This window comes from Dendropsophus ebraccatus, chromosome 5, assembly GCF_027789765.1.
Source record: "Dendropsophus ebraccatus isolate aDenEbr1 chromosome 5, aDenEbr1.pat, whole genome shotgun sequence".
Classification (NCBI taxonomy): domain Eukaryota; kingdom Metazoa; phylum Chordata; class Amphibia; order Anura; family Hylidae; genus Dendropsophus; species Dendropsophus ebraccatus.
The window spans coordinates 13,397,191-13,412,350 of NC_091458.1; the positions used below are offsets into that span (position 1 = coordinate 13,397,191).

Consider the following 15,160-nt stretch of genomic DNA (forward strand, 5'->3'; position numbering starts at 1 on the left):
CCTAAAATTATCGTTAATCGCTCGCTGTAATTTCAGGTTCGTTCGCTCAAGTTCCGCATTTTTTCACTAATCGTTTAGTGTATTAGCACATTGCCCATTGTTTTCCTGAGATCAGAAGGAATAAACGATCATAATAACGATCATCGTTCTGTGTAATATGGTGACCGATTTCAGGTTAACGATAAACAATCTTGTTTGCGATCATTTATCGTTAGTCGTTAAAAATCGCTCCGTGTAATAGAACCCTTTGCTTCAATGTATCAGTTCAATCCTCTTCGGAATCGGAGTCTGCTGTCTTTTACCTACAGATACACTGTACAGGGATAATGATAATTCTATTCCCAGCTGTTTAACCCCACAGTCAACCCCTACAAATAAGAGCTAAAAGGGGTAGTTCACAATTTTTTTTTATTTTTTTATTTCAAATCAACTGGTGCCACAAAGTGGTGTATTTTTTATAGTCTGGAAAGACGGAGAGGTCTTCTATAGGATTTGCTGCTGCTCTGGGCAGTTCCTGACATGGACAGAGGTGGCAGTAGAGAGCACTGTGTCAGACTGGAAAGAATACACAACATCTTGCAGGACATACAGCAGCTGATAAGTACTGGAGGACTGGAGATTTGTTAAATAGAAGTAAATTACCAACCTCTGGCACCAGTTGATTTGAAAGAAAAAAAAGATGTTTGATGAACAACCCCTTTAAATACAGGGGTGGGATTCTTCTTGTATGGGTCCTTGCATCACAGTCAGAAGGAATGACAACATGCTACAAAACATCTGATTTTATTGCCACCAAAGAAATAGTTAACCCTTTGTGGTTAAATACATAGAAAAATAATTATCTTGAACTTAAAGGAATTCTCAGATCTAGGGACGTCCTGGTCACATGACAGATGGCGGCGACAGCTGTAAACAAAGCATAGGTGAAAAAATTCTACAACTTTTCAACAGACTTTATTTTCCATTTCCAACTTGTCTGCTTACTGTCAGTGAATGGAAACATTCCTGTATACATCACACACTTATCACAGGTGAGGACTTGTTATACTTGTATCCAGTGTAGACAATGCTCTGTGAGCTCTACAGCCTGGACCCCAGACTGATACATTGTACATAGCTAGTCCTGTTCTCAGCTGTATCCAGTGTAGACAATGCTCTGTGAGCTCCAGACTGATACATTGTACATAGCTAGTCCTGCTCTCAGCTGTACCCAGTGTAGACAATGCTCTGTGAGCTCCAGACTGATACATTGTACATAGCTAGTCCTGCTCTCAGCTATATCCAGTGTAGACAATGCTCTGTGAGCTCTAAGAGCCTGGACTGATACATTGTACATAGCTAGTCCTGCTCTCAGCTGTATCCAGTGTAGACAATGCTCTGTGAGTACTCCATCTCTACACTTATGGATACAATTGTAACAAACTCTCAGCTGTGAGATATAATAGGTTACAGGTTTATGGACAGAAATGTTCTGTCACGTACAGCAAGTGAAGACAGGTCCATGGCTATATGATCAGTACAGGCCCATCAATCGGAAAGGATCTGCAGCGCTCTCGTTCCTGCACAGCGCATAGCAGGTGGAATCCCCCTTTAAGCGATCACTCTAAGCTCCAGTCCTTGTCATCTTCTGACATCCACATGGTCAGCCCTGATGCTATAAAGCGGCACTTCCTGCGACACCATCACAGCCCCAGCCAGATCCATAATGATGGCCACTGTCCATAGGTAAGCATGAAGATGTCCCAGTGCTCCCAGTACATACTGGTCAGAGATCAGCCAGCTGGTATTTGCGGATAATCCCATCCCTACAGCAGGTATAAACCAATTTCTCACTGACTGCGACCTGCGGAAGGAAACGTGACATCAGTGAGGACAAAGCGGGAAATTTAGGTTTTTCGCCTATTTTTAGATGAATAATTGGATTTTTCACCCACCTTTGGTCTAAGTTCTATTTATAAACAACCAATATTCGACGGCAAATATTTTTCAAATGCAACTTTTTTTTTTTTTTAATCTGTTTATTTTGAGCAGTCACCCAAAAGTTTGCATAATCCGGGATTAGTGCCCAATTTATCATTCGCAATTTTTTTAAAAGTCGCACAAACAGGTGCCAGCCTGCGTCTGGTCACTACCAGGTGAATATGCTTGTGCACTTTTTTCCATTTTTGAATGACTATGACATTTTAATAAATCAGAAAAAAGGAAAAAAAAAAAAATTGTCAGCACATCTATGACTCTGTTCACACTGCAGGTTGCACGCTGCTCGTGGTTGAAGTACAGACAAAAAAAAACAGAAGGTGCAACAGCAACCCACAGGTGCAAGGGCTTACCGTATATACTCCTCCCAGCGTACACACGGTAAATACCTGCTCCGTAGATATTAAAAAGTGAGGATCTTAGCAAACTATTTGATCAAACAGTGTACCATGTCGCCATGTTAAGGCGTCCCCAGAGACATGGTCCCTACTCTAGTATTTTCACACTAGCAATGGCCTCTCCTGGGCTGGATAAGCCTACAACTGGGCAGATAGGAGCCAAATGATCTCTTTATATAGCACCCTTGGGACATGGGTGGAGTGCAGGCCAACAGGAGGTAGCCACACACCCCACATTCACCAGAAAAAAGCCCTTGCACCTGTGGGTTGCTGTTGCACCTTCAGTTTTTTTGTCTGTACTTAAGCCACAAGCAGTGTGCAACCTGCAGTGTGAACAGAGTCTTAGATGTGCTGCCAATTTTTCCCTTTTTTTTCTGGTGAATGTGGGGTGTGTGGCTACCTCCTGTTGGCCTGCACTCCACCCATGTCCCAAGGCTGCTATAAAAACAGTTCATTTGGCTCCTATCTGCCCAGTTGTAGCTTATTCAGCCCAGGAGAGGCCATTGCTAATGTTAAAATGCTAGAGTAGGGACCATGTCTCTGAGGACGCCTTAATGTGGTGACATGGTACACTCTGTTTGATCAAATAGTTTGCCGAGATCCTCACTTTTTAATATCTACAGGGCAGGTGTTTATTGTGTGTACACTGGGAGGAGTATATATGAGCCCCTCTATGATGCGGCTCTATTGGAATCAATGGAGTCGTATCAGAGGGGTGGGTTTACCTCCCACTGGGGGTGGATCGGCCCTCCTCCAGTGCTTCAGCCCGGGCCTGATGATACAGTCCCTTTGAATAGGGGTATGTGCACACTGAGTAATTTTGACAGAAACTCCGTTGCGGAATTCTCAGCTCACGCCCGCTCGCGGACTGTGCACACGTCTCCACCCGTGTCATTGACTTCATTCTATGCTTGGGCGGATTCCGCCCTCCGTCCAAAGAATGAACTTGATCATTTTTGGACGGATGAAAAAAATCCGTCCGTGCATAAATTGAGTCTATGACACGGGCGGAGACGCGTACGCGCACCCGCCCGCCGGAATCCGCGAGTGGGCACGAGCTGAGAATTCCGCAACAAAGTTTCCGTCAAAATTACTCAGTGTGCTCATACCCTGACTCAGTATTGCTGTTCACCAAACCTGTGACCCCCTACTAGATCAGCATATCCCTTCTCATCAAATACACTGTGCTGCATGGAGACCCATTTACTATGTAACTGTGACCTCCCAACTGGACTCCTGAAATTCTCTGTGCTGCTGTAAAACCTTGCTTTTTCAGCTATGAAACTCTTAGTTTGTGCTAAGCGCACTCCTCACCTAAAATACTCTGTGCTGCTGGTGTGCCTGCTCTTTCTGCTATGTAACGTGCAATCTAAGACCTTCCACAGGATCAGCACATTTTCCCCCTGAAATATTCCAACAACCCCTGATCCTTCCCCTATACCCTATCATTCTGTGACCTCACAAGCATAGCACCCCCCCCCCCCCCCCTCCTAAAACAATAGTCCTTCCAAAACCTAAATATCCTGATATGCTAACACAATGCCGTACTTCTGGACTTCTCTGGATTATTGGACATAGTATATACACTGATCTGAAGCAACATTCTTACGGCTCCGCTGAGGATCCAGTTCCAGGCTATTGAACTTTGCCTAGTTCTAGGCTATTCCCAGGGGAATTATGAGGGTTATACGAGGAGTGCGGTGTCACTTACCTTATAAACAGGATCACAATCTGGTTCTGTGAGTTGTAGAACATGATCTAGATCCTGCTGTAGGATGAAGCATGTTCCGTCCCCTAAAAATATGAAATTAGAAAAAAAATGCAAAATTCAGATATATAGGAAGTGTGATAGTGTTTGTGTATATGTATAAATTATTATACATATATACGCACACATTATTATTTATATATACATACACATATAATATACACACACACATATATATATGACTATATAACAATCTGATACAAGTCGCACCCTGACTGGCGATGAAACCCTCCCTGAATGGCACCAGTGACAGGACCGGAGCTCCGGACTTGGACACGGTCTGAACGGGGACTCTGAAGAAACAAGAAACGATAACATCACATAGAATCATAACTAGAGATGAGCGAACTTACAGGAAGTCCAAACCCGAGCGCTCTGCATTTGACTCCCGGTGGTTGGAGAAGTTGGATGCCGCCCTAGATAGTTCTGAAAACATGGATATAACCTACGGCCTATGTCTGTATCCATGTTTTCCTGGCAGCCCTAGGGGGGGGCATCCAACTTCTCCAGCCACCAAATCAAATGCAGAGCGCTCGGGTTTGGACTTACTTTAAGTTCGATCACCTCTAACCATAACCATAAGGCCTGTGACCTCAGAGGGTTCACTTACTTAGTGTTCCTGATGTCCAGCTGGTAGATGTTCCCGTCCTGCCCTCCTCCCAGGATGTTCACGCTGGAGAGGAAAGTGCAACAATTAAAGGCATCGGCGCCATCAAAGGAGAAGACCTGGAAGGTAAAGATGGAGATATCACTGCCAGTTCGAGGGGGATGTTGGGGGGGGTTAGGGACCCCCTCTTATACTGTCCACCATATTGGCTAGTATGAGACTATTACTGGGGGAGTGACTTACAGACTGGCGGCTGTGCAGACTCACACCCTCCAGCTTCTTATCCTCTCTGGCCAGCAGCAGTAGCTTTCCTTCCGTCCCGACCTCCCGGTCACCTGCAGCCAAAAGAAAGACAGCAATGACTCACATGGAGCTGCACTAAGGGATGATGACCTCGTCCTGTATAAATACCACCAAATGTGATTTTCCCTGCAAGCAGTTTCTATGCACACCTACGTTTCCATGGTTACAGACCACAAGTAAACCCCTGTGTAGTCTGATCCTCCCACTATGCGTTATTCCCCTTTTTACACTTACATGGAGGTGATTCTGGGGTTCCCAGGTCAATGGTGTTATCTGCAACATCTATGGAGATCCCATTAATGGGGGCACCACAGTCCGCCACTATGGCCAAGCACGCAGACTTTCCACAGTCCCATAATCTGGCTGTACCGTCCCTGGAACATGATACAACGTTTCTTCCACGATCGATCACGGCCAAGTCCAGAATACCTGGTGAGGGAATACAGCAGATCCTAAAGATCAATATAGCCGTGTGTAACCACAAGGCCGCGGCCACTATGGCGGTAACCTACCTGCTTTATGTCCCTTAAAGGTAACCGGGCAGCTGGCGTCTTCCACAGACCAGATCTTCACTTGTGCGTCCATGCCGCCACTTAGGACCACCATACCAGAGGGGAAGAACATGCAGCAGTTAACATCATATACGTGACCCTCCAGGACTCTCTGCGGAAAAGAGAACCCTGAAATTTAGTCCCATATGAGGAATTTACTTTTCAACCTAACTTCAAAGCCTATAACTAGAAGAACATGGCTGATAACAGGGAACAAACAACAGTCTAGTGCACTGCTAGTGTATTAACCAGGATCTGTCAACAAGGGGAGACACCACAACAGTTCCTGAAGTACTGAAGCCCATCAGTGCACGACCTGCAGGGTCCAAGCAAACATCTTACCCTTGTCTCTCCATTATTGGTCTGCCAGATCTTCATCGACCCATCTGTACTCGTGGAGACCCCAAGACCCCCTCCACAGGAGATATCGAGACACGTCACCTGCAAATATAACGTGTCATGTCAGGTATATTCTTGCACATATGAGCAGTATGAGGCTAAGTACCGTAGTAATCACAGCCGCTGTTGCCAATTTGCAACAATAACCATGATTACTACGGTACTTACGTAGTGCTGCACCTGAGGAAATCCCGGCCGGAGTATATACACATAGTATACACTTCTGCCGGGATCCCTAGCACATTGTACAAAACTGACATCTCCGGCCGCACGCTCCATTTTGTGCAGCGGCGAATTGAGATACGGGCGCGCACAAAATGCGCCCGCATCCCAATTCAGCAACAGTGAAGATCATCCGGCCGGGATGATCTTCTCTGACATCGGCCGGGTCACAGAACGGCTGGTGTCTTACTACGTGGGAACCAATCTAAGATACTACGTGGGAACATGGCCTGATAGTAATTATATTCTTGTATATAGGAGCAGTATTATAGTAGTTATATCCCTGTATATAGGAGCAGTATTATATTAGTTATATTCCTGTATATAGGAGCAGTATTATAGTAGTTATATTCTTGTATATAGGAGCAGTATTATTGTAATTATATTCTTGTATATAGGAGGCAGTATTATAGTAGTTATATTCCTGTATATAGGAGCAGTATTATAGTAGTTATATTCCTGTATATAGGGGCAGTATTATAGTAGTTATATTTGTGTATATAGGGAGCAGTATTATAGTAGTTATATTCTTGTATATAGGGAGCGGTATTATAGTAGTTATATTCCTGTATATAGGAGCAGTATTATAGTAGTTATATTCTTGTATATAGGGAGCGGTATTATAGTAGTTATATTCCTGTATATAGGAGCAGTATTATAGTAGTTATATTCCTGTATATAGGAGCAGTATTATAGTAGTTATATTCTTGTATATAGGAGGCAGTATTATAGTAGTTATGCGGTTCAGGGAAGAAACAGAGTGCTGCACCTCACACCTATGGCTGATACTAGTGCCGCTAGGCTAAATAAAAAAACACATCAGAATTTTGTGTATGAATTGATCAAGCCATACTGCCCCATGTACCATCGTGCAGGTATCTGATACACATGGGTCCCTACTAGGGCTGGGCGATATGGGCAAAAAATAAAATCTCGATTTTTTAAAATTTTTTGACGATTCTCGATTTAAATCTCGATTTTTTTCCTTTTTTGCTAAATAAACAGAACATTTTCTCCCTTCAGCATCAGATACTATTTTAATATTTTAGACAACAACTGTATTGATTTCCAGTGTAACAGAGGCCCCATATAGTATAGGAAATCATGTTTGTGCCTCCATCTACGTAGGGTGTAGTAGTGGAGGTATAGTGGATAGGGGGTGTAGGAGTGGAGGTATAGATGAGGGGTGACTGGGGTAAAACTGAAGGGGACTGGGGTGACACTAAAGGGGACTGGGGTGACACTAAAGGGGACTGGGGGACACTAAAGGGGACTGGGGGACACTAAAGGGGACTGGGGGACACTAAAGGGGACTGGGGGACACTAAAGGGGACTGGGGGACACTAAAGGGGACTGGGGTGACACTAAAGGGGACTGGGGTGACACTAAAGGGGACTGGGGGACACTAAAGGGGACTGGGGGACACTAAAGGGGACTGGGGGACACTAAAGGGGACTGGGGGACACTAAAGGGGACTGGGGGACACTAAAGGGGACTGGGGGACACTAAAGGGGACTGGGGGACACTAAAGGGGACTGGGGGACACTAAAGGGGACTGGGGGACACTAAAGGGGACTGGGGGACACTAAAGGGGACTGGGGGACACTAAAGGGGACTGGGGGACACTAAAGGGGACTGGGGGACACTAAAGGGGACTGGGGGACACTAAAGGGGACTGGGGGACACTAAAGGGGACTGGGGGACACTAAAGGGGACTGGGGGACACTAAAGGGGACTGGGGTGACACTGGGGTGACCCTGGGGGACTGGAGGGACAATGGGGGACACTAAAGGGGACTGGGGTGACACTAAAGGGGACTGGGGTGACACTAAAGGGGACTGGGGTGACACTAAAGGGGACTGGGGTGACACTAAAGGGGACTGGGGTGACACTAAAGGGGAGTGGGGTGACACTAAAGGGGACTGGGGTGACACTAAAGGGGACTGGGGTGACACTAAAGGGGACTGGGGTGACACTAAAGGGGACTGGGGTGACACTAAAGGGGACTGGGGTGACACTAAAGGGGACTGGGGTGACACTAAAGGGGACTGGGGTGACACTAAAGGGGACTGGGGTGACACTAAAGGGGACTGGGGTGACACTAAAGGGGACTGGGGTGACACTAAAGGGGACTGGGGTGACACTGGGGGACTGAAGGGACTGGGGTGACACTAAAGGGGACTGGGGTGACACTAAAGGGGACTGGGGTGACACTAAAGGGGACTGGGGTGACACTAAAGGGGACTGGGGTGACACTAAAGGGGACTGGGGTGACACTAAAGGGGACTGGGGTGACACTAAAGGGGACTGGGGTGACACTAAAGGGGACTGGGGTGACACTAAAGGGGACTGGGGTGACACTAAAGGGGACTGGGGTGACACTAAAGGGGACTGGGGTGACACTAAAGGGGACTGGAGGGACAATGGGGGACTGGAGGGACAATGGGGGACTGGAGGGACAATGGGGGACACTGAAGGGGACTGGGGGGGACACACTGAAGGGGACTGGGGGGGGACACACTGAAGGGGACTGGGGGGGGACACACTGAAGGGGACTGGGGGGGGGACACACTGAAGGGGACTGGGGGGGGGACACTGAAGGGGACTGGGGGGGACACACTGAAGGGGACTGGGGGGGACACACTGAAGGGGACTGGGGGGGACACACTGAAGGGGACTGGGGGGGACACTGAAGAGGACGGGGGGACACTGAGGGAACAATGAGGGGACTGGGGGGGGACACTGAAGGGGACTGGGGGGGGACACTGAAGGGGACTGGGGGGGGGGGACACTGAAGGGGACTGGGGGGGGGGGGACACTGAAGGGGACTGGGGGGGGGGGACACTGAAGGGGACTGGGGGGGGGGGGGGGACACTGAAGGGGACTGGGGGGGGGACACTGAGGGAACAATGAGGGGATTGGGGGGACACTGAGGGGACTGGGGGGGGTGACTGGTGCAGCTGGAGGTGATTGGAGCAGGAGGGCACATACATCTCCTCCTCCTCTCACCTCCACACACACGCTCCCCTCCCGGCCAGATATGGAGGTCCCGGGTCTGTGGAGGAGGAGGCCGCAGGGACTACAGTAGGTGGTGATCGCATAGCTGCGGGTCACGGAGCTATACAACGGGAACGGGGGTCTGCACCGAGCCCGCCGATCCCGCTGTATAGCTCCAGGACGAGCAGCGCCGCGATCACCACCTACTGTAGTCCCTGCGGCCTCCTCCTCCACAGACCCGGGACCTCCATATCTGGCCGGGAGGGGAGTGGGACGCTCAGTGGAGGGGGCGGGGGCAGATCAGCGGCGGCGCTGTCAGTGGCTGGAGGCCGCCGGCACTGCACCGCCCCTCTCCAGCCTGGCCACCCAGCATCTTCTCCCCGCTCACCCACACCGCCCCTCTGCGGCTCTCCCGCCGGCCTGCACCGCAACCCCCCTTCTCTCAGCTCCTCCCCGGCACCGCAGCCCGAAATGATTTTTTGTGAAAATCGAATTTACGATTTTCACAAAAAATCAAATCGATTTCAACGTTCTGGACGATTAATCAAATTAATTCGATTAATCGCCCAGCCCTAGTCCCTACACTAAGTCCACACCGTGCCAGTCAGTGGCCACCAACCCCGCAGGCGTGCACAGTCAGGGAACGGGGGCCATGGGACGGCCCTGCGACCCCCATGCCACAGGACCAGACCCAAAAACACCACACCAGAACCCGGCCAGCACCGCCGGCGGAGAAGGTCGCCCCCAAGCAGCACAAGTCTGGATAAGGTATTACACTCACCATAGCTGCAGCAAACAGAATGGGAAAAAACAGGAGGGATTAAAACCATGTGCACTCAGGTGTCTCCTGCTAATTGCGGTCATGTGGGTCTCACCAGGAGGAGTGCAAAACACGGAGAAAAGAGAGAAACAAAATGCGGTTCAGGGAAGAAACAGAGTGCTGCACCTCACACCTATGGCTGATACTAGTGCCCCTAGGCTAAATAAAAAAACACATCAGAATTTTGTGTATGAATTTATCAAGCCATACTGCCCCATGTACCTCGTGCCGGTATCTGATACACATGGGTCCCTACACTAAGTCCACACCGTGCCAGTCAGTGGCCACCAACCCCGCAGGCGTGCACAGCCAGGGAACGGGGGCCATGGGACGGCCCTGCGACCCCCATGCCACAGGACCAGACCCAAAAACACCACACCAGAACCCGGCGGTGGTACACGGGGCAATATGGCTTGATCAATTCATATACAGACACTCTGGTGTTGATTTTTAATATAGGCCTAGCGGCATTAGTATCAGCCATAGATGGGATGTGCAGCCGTTCCATTCTCTCCAGTTCGTGTTTCAAAGTTCTCCCTCTCTGAACAGCTAGCACTCCTTTATAAGACCCACATGACCAAAATTAGCAGGATATGTCTGTGCTCACATGTCTGGACCTTATGTCTTCCCCATTCTGTGAGAGCAGCAATGGTAAGTGTAATACCATATCCATACTTGTGTCGTTTGGGGGCAGCCTTCCCCGCCGGTGGTGCTGGCTGGGTTTTGGTGGGGCTTTTTGGGTCTGGTCCTGTGACATTGGGGTTGCAGGGCCGTTCCATGGCCTCCCTTCCCTGCATGTGCACGCTTTGCAGGGTTGGCGGTCGCTGACCGACACGGTGTGGAGTTAGCGTAGGGACCTGTGTGGACCAGAGGACCTGCGCGGTGGTACACGGGGCAATATGGCTTGATCAATTCATATACAGACACTCTGGTGTTGATTTTTAATATAGGCCTAGCGGCATTAGTATCAGCCATAGATGGGATGTGCAGTGGTTCCATTCTCTCCAGTTCGTGTATTATAGTAGTTATATTCCTGTATATAGGAGGAGTATTATAGTAGTTATATCCCTGTATATAGGAGCAGTATTATAGTAGTTATATTCCTGTATATAGGAGCAGTATTATAGTAGTTATATCCCTGTATATAGGAGCAGTATTATAGTAGTTATATTCCTGTATATAGGAGCAGTATTATAGTAGTTATATTCCTGTATATAGGAGCAGTATTATAGTAGTTATATTCCTGTATATAGGAGCAGTATTATAGTAGTTATATTCCTGTATATAGGAGCAGTATTATAGTAGTTATATTCTTGTATATAGGAGCAGTATTATAGTAGTTATATTCTTGTATATGGGGCAGGATTATAGTAGTTATATTCCTGTATATAGGGGGCAGTATTATAGTAGTTATATTCCTGTATATAGGAGGAGTATTATAGTAGTTATATTCCTGTATATAGGAGGAGTATTATAGTAGTTATATTCTTGTATATAAGGAAAAAAAGACCTTACACTTTTCTGGTGGACTCTGGGGAAGCTTGTATAAGGAGCCACAAATTTACTGGAGACACTCTGAGAGGGACAGGAGATGAGAAGACTTTTCTGTAGAAAATAAAAGATGATTGATAAAGTAACAATACACAAACATTTACTTTTATTTCACATGAAGCAACATGACAGTATATATGAAATAACATAATGGAGAGAAACCCTACGAGCAGAAGCTTACATTAGTAGTGTGTAAGGGTGTGTGGGAGGATGCTGTATAGCTGTATGCTGGCTGGGTGACTATAGCGTCTTATTAGCATGCAGAGGCCCTTTGTGGGCAGTTTATTCTCCCAGTATTGAGAAGGAATTTGATACCTTAGTGACGTCAAGTACAGAAAATTCCTCAGAGGACGTAATATTAGGTATCCCGTCTGGACAGACTCCTCCACACCTTAGGGTCCCGTAGATTGTTGGCCTTCCTGTGACATAGAGGACACCAATCTTAAACACTCTCTTAATACCTAATATGGCTGTTACTTATGGGGTTAACTGGGATAAGGGGGGGGGGGGGAAAGCTTTCTTCCTAAAACAGCACCACACCTGTGATTAGGTTGTGTGTGGTATTACAACTTGGCTCCATTCACTTCTATGGAACTGAGCTGCAATACAACAAACAAGCTGAAGACAAGTGTGGCGCTGTTTCTAAAAGAATACAGCTACGTTGTTGTTTTTTCTTTTAAATCTTGGATATCCCCTTTATTATCAGTCTGTTACACCTCTATGCTTTACACTATAGCTCATTTTGTTCACATTAGCTATGTGCATGACCTCGGCCATCCTGAGGGACAGGTAGGGCATGTCTATACCCAGTGTCTGTCATCAGTGCCTCATTTCATTATTACCAAAGGCCCAGACTGAGCAGTGAACAGTGTTCTCTGACCTATGGCTTTCCGGCTGTTGCAAATCTACTAATTCCATCATGCCATGATAGGGTTTGTAGTTTTGAAGGTGCTGGAGATCACTGATCTAGATTCCATTAAAGGGGTTATCCAGCGCTACAAAAACATGGCAACTTTCCCCCTCTCTTGTCTCCAGTTCAGGTGTGGTTTGCAATTAAGCTCCATTTACTTCAATGGAACTGAGTTTCAAAACCCCACCCAAAGTGGAGACAAAAGAGGGGGGAAAGTGGCCATGTTTTTGTAGCGCTGGATAACCCCTTTAAATAGCCATATGTAATACCGCATCTTCCCTGTAGTGGCCACTGTAGGAAATAGGTCTAGCAAGGAGCGATTTCTACAGCGATCACGTCATCGATCATGGGAATTAAAAGGACTGGAGAACATGATACAACGTGCACAGATCTTCACTGGTGTTGGACATCGCTAAGACGTCTTACCTGGGATCTTACAGGAGACCCACGCCTCTCCTTCTGCCTTCCTGAAAGAGAAAAAGGGCGTCAGACAGGATATAAGGCCGAGCTACATAGTAACGCCATTACTCATGGAAACCACCAGGGTCGCGCCTCCTACATGACATGGGATTTCTCTTTTTTTTTTATTTTTATAGATTCCAAGGTCGCAGCCTTAGGGCCTGTTCACACTGGGTAAAAGTGGTGAAATTTTAATTCTTTGAGTGGAGGTGACGAGGTATTGCACGGAATCAATGTGACAGGCTGAATTTCAAGCAGCGTCCACAGCCCGGGCTCCGCTTTATATTCCACCACTTTTACTCCCTTAGAGGCGTTGTTCTCTGGGTCTCAAGGTGGGAAATTCATCTCTGACCACCAGATGTCCTCACAGCGCCTAGTGCATGTTCCTCCATTAAACGGAGCACAACTTAAAGGGGAAGAAAATAATGCATATCATATTAATATGCAATATATAACAGTAACCCAACTCTTAGGTCCCCAAGTATTGTAGAACTACAACTCCCAGCATGCCCTGACAGCTCAGTGCTTTCAGGTTACGCTTGGAATTGTAGCTTCATAACAATTGGGTTTGCATAAGTTAAACATACAAAGACAAAAATCACTTGCAGTTCCCCCCACCTCAAGTTCTGAGCCCAGTCACTCTGGATGTAAATCCTGGCGGCCATGTTGGTGCAGGCAGAACACAACCGGAAGCAGCTGTCACGGCCAGGGATACAGCGATCACCGAACAGGAAGTAGAATGCGCGCGTCACTAGAGGCTGCTGGGCATGCGCAGTTTATGTCTCCTATCTGCTGCATCTTCTGCTGCACGTTATGTAATGACGCTTTGACTACGACAAAATGGCGTCCGCTTCTGACGGAGACATGGTGACTGAAGACACTTGTGGAATTGGTAAAAGACGAGAGTTGTAGGGCAGGAAGAAGAGAGCTGGAGGACTGAGGAGAGGATACAGTGACACAAGTGTATGGAGAGTCTGATCTAGGTGAGTGTTATGTCCCCTAGATACCTGTGTCTGCTTACTGGGCTTCTTTTCTGAGGGATTTTATAGAACTACAAGTCCCAGCACTTTAAGGGCTGAAAGTGTTTAATCAAAACCATGTATTACGTCATATAGTTCACTTTTGAGGTCATAAGTATTTTAAGGGACATATCCAGGATACTTGTAGGAGGAACTTTCCATTGTCTGTTAAAAAAAAAAAGCTTAATTGTTGTATAAGAACCAAATTTGTAAAATTCTTTTAAGATTTCTGCTTGTTGTCAGTGAATAGAAACCCATAGACGCCTATGGACCTAACAAACCAGATAAACAATCAACATGTTTTGAAGAACCACAAGTCCCAGCTTGTATTTGATCACTATCATTTGCCCTTCAAGGACCTGGAAACCCCCTCTAAATGCTTTAATATTTCGCTGTTGTTTTGCAGAATAAGATGTCCGCTCCGACACCTCAGCCTCATAACCGCAGTCGCAAGGAGGAGGACGAGGAGGATCCGGTGGATCAGATGATCTCGCGGACTGGCTGCACGGCCTTTCACTATGCGGTACAGGAGTGTATGGCGGAGCACCAGGACTGGAGGCGCTGCCAGGACCAGGTGCAGAACTTCAAGAACTGCATGCAGGACTATCAGAGGAAGAGGATGGAGGAGCTGAAGAAGAAGAAGGGTCACATGGCCGACACCACATCCTAGCCTTCAGGGGATCCAGCTCTGAGAACCCCACATGTGACTCCACCTGTCATGTACTATGTGTGTGGCCATATACATATCTTATGATGGCAAACATGGTCACATGACAAAGGCGCCAATGACTATGTATATATATATATATATTTTTTCATTAAACTTTTAAGGAAAGCGATTGCAAATTAGTATTCAGATTTTCAATAATACGGCGGCTTTGTGTGATTTTCCTCACCATTGATCAGCACAGTGGGGTTTCTGTTGGTTGAACTTAGATGGATTCTTGCCTATCAACCTATTACTATTGATTTAGTTCTCAATCAGTCATCATTGATCATTGCATCATAATTTATATGGGTTGCATTGGGGGGAGAAGAGACTGTTCATCCTGAGCTTCCTGGTTCATGAACACAATGTAAGAACTGCAGTTAAGACTGACAGATGAGCGGAGATATGGGGATGTATTTGCATAGACGCCATTCAGGGGCCCTGGAATGGTGGGTTTTATCATTTTCTTT

General features: G+C 47.1%; 2 protein-coding genes across 2 annotated transcripts; one reads left to right on the forward strand and one right to left on the reverse strand.

Moving 5' to 3' along the window:
* Window positions 1-767: 767 nt before the first annotated feature.
* Window positions 768-13,656, reverse strand: PAAF1 (proteasomal ATPase associated factor 1). The gene is made up of 12 exons (XM_069971941.1): window positions 13,581-13,656; window positions 12,930-12,970; window positions 11,909-12,012; window positions 11,558-11,647; window positions 5,947-6,045; window positions 5,566-5,716; window positions 5,288-5,482; window positions 4,994-5,085; window positions 4,754-4,869; window positions 4,354-4,436; window positions 4,087-4,169; window positions 768-1,843 (listed from the first exon to the last, which is right to left on the reverse strand). The coding sequence occupies exons 1-12, from the start codon at window positions 13,625-13,627 to the stop codon at window positions 1,766-1,768; spliced, it is 1,179 nt and encodes a 392-aa protein (XP_069828042.1). The 5' UTR covers window positions 13,628-13,656; the 3' UTR covers window positions 768-1,765.
* A 120-nt stretch (window positions 13,657-13,776) lies between these two features.
* On the forward strand, window positions 13,777-14,732 carry COA4 (cytochrome c oxidase assembly factor 4 homolog). The gene is made up of 2 exons (XM_069971942.1): window positions 13,777-13,945; window positions 14,388-14,732. Exon 2 carries the CDS (start codon window positions 14,394-14,396, stop codon window positions 14,649-14,651), a length of 258 nt encoding a protein of 85 aa, XP_069828043.1. The 5' UTR covers window positions 13,777-13,945; window positions 14,388-14,393; the 3' UTR covers window positions 14,652-14,732.
* The last annotated feature ends 428 nt before the right edge of the window (window positions 14,733-15,160 follow it).

What these genes read in the sequence shown, in the direction of transcription:
- COA4 (XM_069971942.1), top strand. Translation starts at nt 14,394, where the DNA reads ATGTCCGCTCCGACACCTCAGCCTCATAACCGCAGTCGCAAGGAGGAG.
- PAAF1 (XM_069971941.1), bottom strand. Translation starts at nt 13,627, where the DNA reads ATGGCCGCCAGGATTTACATCCAGAGTGACTGGGCTCAGAACTTGAG. An exon ending in GACTGGGCTCAGAACTTGAG is followed by an intron (nt 12,971 to 13,580) that starts GTGGGGGGAACT and finishes TTTCTCTTTCAG; the next exon opens with GAAGGCAGAAGGAGAGGCGT. An exon ending in GGTCTCCTGTAAGATCCCAG is followed by an intron (nt 12,013 to 12,929) that starts GTAAGACGTCTT and finishes TCTATGTCACAG; the next exon opens with GAAGGCCAACAATCTACGGG.